The sequence below is a fragment of the Sinocyclocheilus rhinocerous genome, unplaced genomic scaffold, assembly GCF_001515625.1.
Source record: "Sinocyclocheilus rhinocerous isolate Xijiao unplaced genomic scaffold, SAMN03320098_v1.1 scaffold271, whole genome shotgun sequence".
Classification (NCBI taxonomy): domain Eukaryota; kingdom Metazoa; phylum Chordata; class Actinopteri; order Cypriniformes; family Cyprinidae; genus Sinocyclocheilus; species Sinocyclocheilus rhinocerous.
In genome coordinates this window covers 2,131,298-2,141,712 of record NW_015657574.1, presented here as the reverse complement: position 1 = coordinate 2,141,712, position 10,415 = coordinate 2,131,298, and the positions used below count along the sequence as shown (strand labels likewise).

The 10,415-nt window shown below is 37.2% G+C and overlaps 1 protein-coding gene across 3 annotated transcripts in view; it reads right to left on the bottom strand.

Annotated features, from left to right (window-relative positions):
- LOC107721371 (GDP-mannose 4,6 dehydratase) overlaps positions 1-10,415 on the bottom strand; it is a 70,604-nt gene that overhangs the window by 35,092 nt on the left and 25,097 nt on the right. For all 3 annotated transcript variants that reach the window (XM_016529354.1, XM_016529355.1, XM_016529356.1), the window contains 2 exons: positions 6,220-6,412; positions 6,003-6,107 (listed from right to left, as the gene is read on the bottom strand). In XM_016529354.1, the coding sequence (XP_016384840.1) occupies positions 6,003-6,107; positions 6,220-6,412 (298 nt within the window). The remainder of the gene's footprint in view (positions 1-6,002; positions 6,108-6,219; positions 6,413-10,415) is intronic.

Below are 10,415 nucleotides of genomic sequence, written 5' to 3'. Positions count from 1 at the left end.
CCCCTCCCCCCCCCCCATACACATGTCAGTGCAAATTTGCGTTTCGGCCTAAGCGAATTGAGAACTATGGCCGTCAATCTGTCCTTCTCGCACACACACAGGCAGAAACACACACTAACAGTCACACACAGGGATAAAATCAGACTCGTCAAGTCACTGGACCACCCCAGAGAATCTGTAAGCCCGTCCAAAAGTCCTACTGAGCTGCCAGACACACGCGCACACACACACATGCTTCATCTGTGGGAAACCTTGGACGCTCTCATGTCCTGCTGGGTTGTGCTATAGCTTGAATCAGACAGAGGTGGGAGTTCTAGACGAAAACCTCCACCGCCTATAATATCAGGCCCGGGTCAGAGCAGGAACACACTTACTTTAAGTGTATAAGTAAACGACCACTATTACGCTCTTGACTTGGACTGAAGCCTGCATGTGTGTGCGATTTTGGCCATAAAAGCTGCCTGGAGAGAATCAGCAATGCCGGGAAGATCATGCCCTATAATTGCACAACAAAAGTCAACTAAAAAATTGGGGCGGTCTTAAACCTTTCTTAAACTTTTTTTCTGCTTGCCCAATAAGGCTAGATTTGTACTTGCTCTGCGCCCATGAATTTATAATGTCATGTTTACATTTATAACTGTAAATATAACAGAAATATACAATTGCTGTAAGGTTTAATATTTAGTTCCCATAGCTTAAACAGCAAATGGTCACGGGTTCGATTCCCAAAGAATACATGAACTGATGACATGTCTATAACTCACTTTGAATAAAACCGTCTGCCAAATGTATAAATGTACATTTATTTGAAAATGATTGAAACAATGATTATAAGCATTCCTGTAGCTTAAACTGTAGATCATGGCCAAAACACACATTTGCCAAGGTTTGATTCCCAGGAACATGCATGAACTGATATAATTTAAATATGATTTAAATAAAGTGCAAGTCACTTCTTTAATAAAAGCACTTGTCAAATGCATAAATGTAAATTTCTTTAATTATTTAAAAGAATTCAAACAGTAGACAATGGGCCCAAGCGACGCCAAGGTCATTGGTTTGATTCTCAGGGAAATCTTTAACTGATTAAAAAAAAAAAAAAACTACACACTTAATGCAGTATAATGCAGTGTTGGATCAGCCAAATGCGTAAAAGTGTACATTTGAAAAATATTATTAGTTACTAAACTTTTCTCACATTTTCACCATTTTAATCAAATGTTGAGTTGTCTTTACCAAAAAGCAGCAATATAGTTTTTACTAATAAGCAAAATTCGAAATTAAATGTCATAGAGAACCATATGTTTATGTTTTCCAGGCATAAAAATTCTTGTACATGATTGAAAAAAAAAAAAGTAAGATATGCTGTAGCATGATCCAAAACAGTGGCCCTAGGCCAACAGGTCACCTTTATTGCTGAGCCCTGATCTGCAGTGTAACCTGAAATGAAATGTAAAAAAAAAAAAAATTCATAAGTGGACAAACTCTTTCCACTTACAGGATGTCCGTCATGGGCCCCCCGTGTGCAGGCTTGCTGCTATCACAAAGGGCTCTTTCTAATCCGTACTAAACGCAGCTCATGACCAGGTGCGTGAGCTTGGCACGAGAAGAACGGTTTAAAATACCACACTATAAACAGCCGGGTCAATCCGTCGTCACAGACAAACCACAGGGGGGGACCCGAGGATCTGATTTCTGTTCACTTGTTTGAAAAAAAGAGAGGAAAAAAGTAAATCGAAGCCGATTGACCAAACCGTGGTCCACAATAATGGGCCGGCTATGCGTCTGTGCGCAAGTGTGTTTAAAAGTCCAAGACATGCCATTTCCGCACACCGGCTCCTGTTTCCAGTCGGAGTGTAATTAGGCCGTCTCTTAGCACACGGTGGGAAGCCGTGACGAGGAGCAGAGTCGCAGGGAGTCGACCGCAGCTCGCTCTCATCAAGTCTAAAACAACCCAGTTTAGGGCAGGTTTAGACCATGATTATGCGGACGGGATCGCAGCAGACCTGCAGGTGTGCGTGTTGGCAGCGGAAGGTGCCCGGGCGCTGTCAATGCACATTTTAAGAGTAATGAGCGAGGGTAACGTTGAGTATCTAGGCGAAATTTCTAATGGATGGAAAGACGCCCTGCCAAACCAGGTGGAAATAAAGTGCAGTCAAGATGTCTGGTCTATCAGTCACTGACACTCAGACATTTCCAGCACGTGAAAAAAACGACTGTCAGTACAAGGCCCTGTTCCTGTTTCTTGACATATGTCTGAACACACATTCATGCAGATGTACACGCAACCGTCGGATTGCCACGTTCATTTAAATGAATGACAAAAACACACAGCAGCACCTTGCTCTCTTTCAGAACTGGCAAAGCTGCAATGTCAAACCAGAAAAACAGTTAGAGCGCTCAATAATATGGTTGGCCCGCTGACCCGGAGGCCGTTATGAGTTTCGGCCCAGCTGACTAAACTGTCACTTGTCCTATTGGGTCAGTGCTATATATTACGAGTTTTTTATTATAGTTACATACACAAAACGATATAATATGTAACTTCCAGATACTATTCTTAATATTCTTTGTAAAGAAAAATTTACATTTAATGAAAAAATACATTTATATTTGTGAAAAAATGCATGATAATATTAATATGAAATTAACATTAATATTAATATGAAATTAACATTTAGAAACGTCAAAAATTATGAATGTAAAATATATAATTACATTCTTAAAGGGGACATATCATGAAAATCTGATATCATATAATTTCTGTTTAAGTGCTATAACGGGTCCCTGGTGCACCTACCAACCCAGAAAACGTGAAATAGCGACATCGGTGTACTAGTTTTAACACCATGGCGAAAGTTTGAGCAAAGCATGCTAACTGTTCTGTCTTTGGCTTCACTGAGGAGCACAGCCTCAGAGGAGACAAGAGAGCAGTGGATTTATTGATTTATTTAATGTATATTACACTGCTGTAGTATTGTCAAAAGTACCGACCGCAATACCAGTCGGTACTCTAATTTTAAAAACGTCCATTTCCGGCTAACATTTGAGCGATGTTAAGTGGATTCTTAAACACCGCTGATTGGCCATAGTGTTCACGCACTCCGTGAGCGCTCCGCTCGGTGAAGAGCGTGAAGCAATGATCATTGAAGCCAATCACAGTCATATCTGTTGAGCGTGTGAACACTGGCCAATCAGCGCTTTTTAAGAATCCACTTAACATCGCTCAAATGTTAGCGGGAAACTGACGTTTTTAAAATTACAGTACCAACGGGTATCGCGGTCAATACTTTTGATAACACTACGCTGCTGGCACACAGATCTAATATAAACATGCAATTTCTTTTTAAGTGCAATAAGACTTAGTTTAGTACTCACATGCCGCGTGACAGCCGCTTTCTGTACACGTGCTTCGGATGTGTGCGCTCAGGAAACCGTATATCAGAAGTTTAAACTAATATGGTTTAAAACGCATGATTTCAGCGCGATAAACATGATCATCAAAACCAAACAGATGTTTTTTTTTTAGCAGAGTATCTGAGGAACGAGCTGTACAGCCCTATTCTGGAAAAGGAGGGGGGAGCAGCAGTTCATTTGCATTTAAAGAGACATGCATGAAAACAGTGTGTTTCTGCTTCCACTCAAAAAAGGCATTTTCAAAATGATATAATAAATGACCTGTGGGGTATTTCGAGCTGAAACTTCACAGACACAATTTGAGGACACCTGAGACTTATATTACATATTGTAAAAAGGGGCATAATAGGTCTCCTTTAGTACAATATATAATATGAAAGTTATTTTATATAATATATTGCATAAATATATATATACATTTGTTTTTCTAATAATAAAAAAATCATTGAACCCCACACACCTGAAAATCAGAGGTAGTTATATAAGACAAGATATTATAAAATAAATATATTATATTATATTATAAAATATATTAAAAAACTTAAATAAATTAATTAATAATAAATAAACAAATGACTAATTATGTTGCAAATAATTGCAAATAATAAAGGGTTTTGCCTTTTTTTTTTTTTTATATATTTTTATAAAATAAAATGTATAATATAATACAACTAATTATCTAAGAGGCCTGTGGAAAATATTGGCAGGTCATGTAGAAATCTCAACTACTTCCCCAACTAGGCATTTAGAAAAAAATCCTTATTGTTGAGCCCCAAGTAACGAACCATGTCAGCTTTTGGGAGTGCATGTGGGAGTGTGTGTCGGACAGAGAGAGAGTGCGCTCTTCCTGTGCTCTGGAATTGTGGGTGGGGGCACAGAACAACACTCTTGTTGTTGAGAAGATGTCATGGCTGCACCCTTTACCAAATGTTGTGTCATGATACTCCCCCGTAAACCAATCACGATGGGTCTGGCCACACATACAACATGCTCCCTGGACTCTTGCATCACTTTCCTTTAGTGTAGTCTGCAGAGCTGTTATTGTATGTCTCATAACCTAGTGAGCCATCTTGATGTCTAGATAAGTCCGATTCTGTCTGATTAAGAAATTTTATTAAACTATATTTAATCACGTGACACCACAAAACTGTCACTCCCATTACAATCACTGAAAATATCTACACTTTAAGCGCTTATAATGGGAGTGATCTAGTTGCTGTGTCACGCCACGCACTTGTAAAGTAAACAGTTCTTTCGCGCCAAGATTGCCATCAAGGCACTGACAGACTGTTTGAGGAATATTCACACTCCAGTCCAGAGGTTCCATCTAGTAGCAAATATTTGTCATTTAAGCAAACTATGAAAGCTTCACGCCTAAAAATGACTGATGAATTTGCTTTACAGTAATCCTTTGGTTGTGAAGGAGTCTACAAATGAGTTGAAATTTGGTTCTTTAAAATACATATTTGCATGTGTAGTGAGTGCTACATTACGTAGATTTTTTTTTTTTTTTTTGCATTACGTTGAAAAGTTTGGGGTCAGTAAGGTTTTGTTTTGAGAGAAATTGAAACTTTTATAATGACATTTATATTTATATGAGCAACATTTATATTGCTACAAAAGACTTTAAAAAAAAAATGTTGCCCTGCATTAAATAAATCTGTCAATCAAATAATCCTAAAAAAACACTGTGTCATAATTTCCACACTTCATTTAGCTATCTATATTTCAACATTAATAATAAGAAATGTTTCCTGAGCAGCAAATCAACATTTTCTAAAGGATCACGTGACACTGAAGACTGGAGTAATGGCTTCAGCTAACTTTAAATTACTTTTTAAAATATAATAAAAATAAAAAGCTGTTCTTTTAAACTGTAACATCATAATATTACTGTATTTACTGTATTTTTGATTAAATTAATTAAATAATAATAAATAAATAAATAATTATTATTAATGAATTAAATTAAATTATTAAATAAATGCAGCCTTGTTGAGAATAAGAGACTTCTTACAAAAACAAAAAAAAATCTTACTGACCCCAAACTTTTGAATGGTAGGGTAGTTGAGATGTTAAAGGGATAGTTTAACAAGAATTACAATTCTTACAAATACCTTCTTTTGTGTACCACAAAATAAATAAATTCAAACATTCAACATGAGGGTGAGTAAAATATGACAGAATTTAGATTTTTGAGTGTACCTGTAACATACTGGAAGCATTTAAGAATTATAAATGCATTTGTATGCAAGACTTACATTTTTAAACTCCCACTATTCATTACTCTTATTTTGTTATGAAAATTAAAAAGGAGGTTGAGTTGTTAAACCTGACCAGAACTTATGCCCGTTTTGATGAATGAGGTGACAGAAATTATGAGGTCTAACACATAGCAGTGGCTGTTGGTTACTGCATATTTTTCAAAACCAAATGAAAATGAAACCACATAAGGCGTACTTTTACCAGAAAGTGACCCCTAAGCAAAGTAATCTTAGTAGCTCTGCACTAGAAGAAGAAGAACCAAACAAACCAAAAAAAAAAAAAACAAGAAAGAAAGAAAAAGATTGTGGTATCTATCTGACCTCTTCTAGGACTCTCATGATTGAACAAGATCCCATTCACAGCAAAGAGGTTATAGGCTTCCCTGAAGTTTACCACTATCCAGTATGCATAGAGTTTAGCAGCACCTGCGAAAAAAATAAGAGATATATATATATATATTTGTGTATTTATTTATTATTAATATAACAACGTAAAAATATAAAGACACAGCATGTTTTTAGATGTGTGCGTGCTAACCATAAGGAGAACGTGGGTAAAATGGTGTGGTCTCCTTCTGGGGAATTTCCTGTACTTTCCCGTAGAGCTCGCTGGTGGAGGCCTGGTAGAAGCGGACGGTGTCAGTTAAACCGCAGGTCTTCACTGCATCCAGCAGCCGTAGGGTCCCCAGCCCGTCAACGTCTGCGGTGTACTCAGCCAGGTCAAAGGAGATCTGACAAACACAAGGCATTTATGCGTAAGACTTAAATGTAAAAGTATACAAGTAAATGGCTAAATGCAATTCAGTCTTATGACATAACTCAATAACATAAGCCAAGAAGTTGCCAACATAAACATAATTTAAGGAAATATGAAAACAAATAACTGCCTGGTAATAAAACTCAGTGCAAAACGCTCTAAACTGAGAGCAGGAATCTTCTTTTTGGTTGATATCAAGTGTCTTTGTTTGCATAGAGCTGCATGCTCTGCTGTTACTGGAAAACACAGAGCATCAAACGATTTGTCTTCTAGCTCATGTAAACTGGGTCAAACAGCTAAATGTTGTATATGGATAACTGTATACGTTGCATATAATTTGCAAGCCATCAAAAGAACAACAACACAGTATTATCTAACAATGTTGCATTATCTCTAGCTTGATTTTGCAGTGTATTTCAAACTATTATACAAACAAAACTAACTATCAACCGAAAATCTGAACCTTAAAGGATTTTGTTAACTGATTCACTAAAAAGATTAGACTTAAAAGAACAATTTGTTCACAAATCAGTCATTGTTACTTCTCTCATGAATGCGGGAAAGAGAACAAGCATGGATGTCAAGATTTTCAGTGAAAAATTATTTTTTCAGCCTGTTCCTAATAAAATACCAGTGCAATATGCAATAAAATATTGGTATCGGTACTCGGTATCGGCAAGTACCAAAAATAAAAGTATCGGTATCGGGCGAGTACTGGAAAAAGTGGTATCGGTGCATCCCTATCCAAAATAATCAATATTGAATCGAATCGAATTGGTAATCGAATCGAATCGAATCGTGAAATTTGTCAAAGCCCAGCCCTAATAGTTATCCTACGACTTTAGAAAATTAATTTAGCGCACAGACTCATATGAACTTCTATCATACTTTCATTGTGTCTTTGCATCCTTTTGAAATCTTTAAATTAATTGTATTTATATGGAAAAAGGTACACAAAATTTCAGTCATACAGTATACAGAATAAAGGTGAGTAAATAAATGTTAATATTTGGATGAACTATTCCTTTAACATTGCAAATAGTTTGAGGTGCTACATCATGCAACTGAATTACTGCACAGTGTTTTTGAGAAAGAAGGTCTCTGCTCTAATTTAACGAGTTCAGACATACTCAATTCCCAAACACGAGTGAGCCGGGGAATCCCTGACTGAAACTGAGATGTTAAAGATAGGGAGAGAAAGCAAGAAACAGAAAGACAGACAGGAACTGAGCAGGAGAAAGAGAGGGAGAGACAACTCATCTAACCTGTTCCTAAAATTTGACATAGGCTTCTCAGAATCGCACATACACGTTTTTTTCCATCGAGACAAACACTCGGCAACAGGCACGAACTGAATTAGTCCCAAAATACCCTAGTGCGCATCTGTAACCACACCTCAGAGAGAAAACAAAAGCGTCTGACAGCTGATTATCGTGAGACTGAAATTATATTTAAGTGTCTTCGCAACGCAAATTCACAGCACTTTCAAAATAATCCTTATAATGCAGCAACGGATTGACTTTAGTTGTGTTGCTTGGCGCTCGTCCAATAGCTATCATTACCGTTGCTGGGATAATTAGCTTGAAGTTTTTTGGACTGTGCAAACATGCTCTTAAATGTGAGCCAAAACATTCAATCATACCAGTTCGAACTAAGAGAGACATGTTTCTGTCAGGTACAAGTAGATTTATGTCTTCAGATTGTGTGGAGAGCTTTCACAGCATCTTGCCACGCCGCAAGCAATTTTCATTTCTTGGGCATTGTTTTCTCCAAACAAACAGCCAGGACGCGGATTTCAAATGTCATGAAAATGCCAAAATAGTACTATTAGAGGAACACCGATACCGTAATTTGCTCTTTCCAGCTGCTACTAGTAGCAGTAGCCATTGCGTTGATGCAAGTAAGTGTGCTGCGAACTCCAAATTGCTCCCTCTATGCATTTGCAGGCTAAGAAAAGATGTGGAAATTACAGGGATTTTGTTGTTTATGTAAGCTCGGCCGCATTTTACACGTTATCCGAAGTGAGCGGGAGACTCGTAGAAAATTGTGCTGCAAAAGCAATTTCTTCGTGTTTCCACAGCAACTTGGAACTGTCAGGGGGGCAGGATTTATGTCTGACATCGGGAAAATCCCCGTGGCCCAGGGCGACTCGTGCACAAGCGAACACCCTCTCTCTTTCGGCTCTACCTAATAGAGCTGGCCTCCTCTGTCGATAATACTCCTACACTCCTCACGGCTTTGGCACGTCAGGATTGGAATTCATCAGCTAATTAAATCTATGCTTGAGATGACACCAACTTCCCTCACTCTTCTGCCTGCTCAACCAGACACGCTCACCTCATCATTCACTCCTTCCCTCAAACATAAACACACATGTAAACATGGCAACAGCCTGGATCATTATGGGCTGCGGTTGGGGTTGCCCCAGGCGCAAGTTGTCTGTAGCAATCGCAGAGCTCAAACACGCTTGAGTGTGTGAGAGCGGAGGGAGAGGAGAAACCATGACTACGAATAATTAGGGAATCATTTAGCCTGTTACAGATGTCCTTAAACTGTCTCCATCCTTGTAAAAACAAAGCTCTATTTTTACCACATCTTATGTTTCCAGAAGACAACATTTCTCAACCTTTTTCGTCTCATGTAGCCCCACAGCTCCATCAGTAGGGCTCAAGAACCCCCTTTATTGACTCCAATTTAGAGATCTTTATTTTATTTAATAATTTGAATTAATCTTAACTTAAAAAAATAAATAAACTAAGTTAAACGAATAATTAATTGAAAACTAAAGATTTGTTAATTTCATTTTCTAGTTAATTTTTTTTAAGAAATATTTATTTTATTAATTTTAATGTATTATTAATTATAAAAGGAAATTATCAGCCCTCTACGAACACCTTGGCAATTGAATCGCCATTGGCTAGTAAATTTTTTTGTTTACTCGCCAGACTGATAAATATATACATACACATATACATGTATACACACACACACACTTATACTTAGCCTCCAACTCACACACTGGCGAGTAAAATCTGAGAATTTATTAGCAATTGGCTAATATTAGACATCATTTAGTCGCCAGAGTGAAGATTTAGTCGCATATGCGAGTGATTTACTCGCAATGTAGAGGGTTGATTATAATTAAATTAATTAAATGAAAATAAAAAGATATTTTTTTTATTTATTTTTTATTATTTATATTTTTTTAAGTGTATTTATATATTTAGAATGTATTTACTTACTTACTAAGAAAATAGCTAAACACAAACAAAAAATAAAAAATAAACTAAACAATAAAAAAACTAAACAAACACACACACATAAAACCAAACTTTACAAAACACAAAACAAAAAAATCTTTACAAAATAAAACTTTCTTGTTGTTTTTTCTTTGTTGTTTCTTTCTTTCTTTCTTGTTTTTTTCTGTTTGTTCTTTTCTTTTAATTAAAGGGGTGGTTCACTGGTTTTTTTCTAGGCTTGATTGTGTTTATGGGGTGCAGTCTAACATGTGTTAATGCTTCGTTTAAAAAAAAAAAACGCATTATTTTTCACATAACTTACCTTTATTCCACACCGCTCCATCCATTCTCTGAGAAACGCGCTGATCATTTCCTGGTTTTATGAAGCCCCGCCCTCAGAAATAGGCAATGGGCTCTGATTGGTTAGCTAGCCCAGTGTGTTGTGATTGGCTAAACCGCCTCTAGTGCGCGTCTAAATGTCCCGCCCCTCACCTCAGCGGCATGTGCTCCGGTTGTATTGTAAACAACGGCGTCGTTAATATCGCTTATCAGTTTGAGCCCGATTGAGAAGCAGAGGATATTATTGAAGAGGATCGTGCAGAACCTGTGCAAGCACGGCTTTTAATGGTAGGCCTATGTTTTTTGCTTGTTGTTGTCTCATACTTTTAGATACGCTGTTATTTGTAAATGCTACTGCTTCTGTTAGCTTTTAATATATACGGTTTTATCCTGATTAAA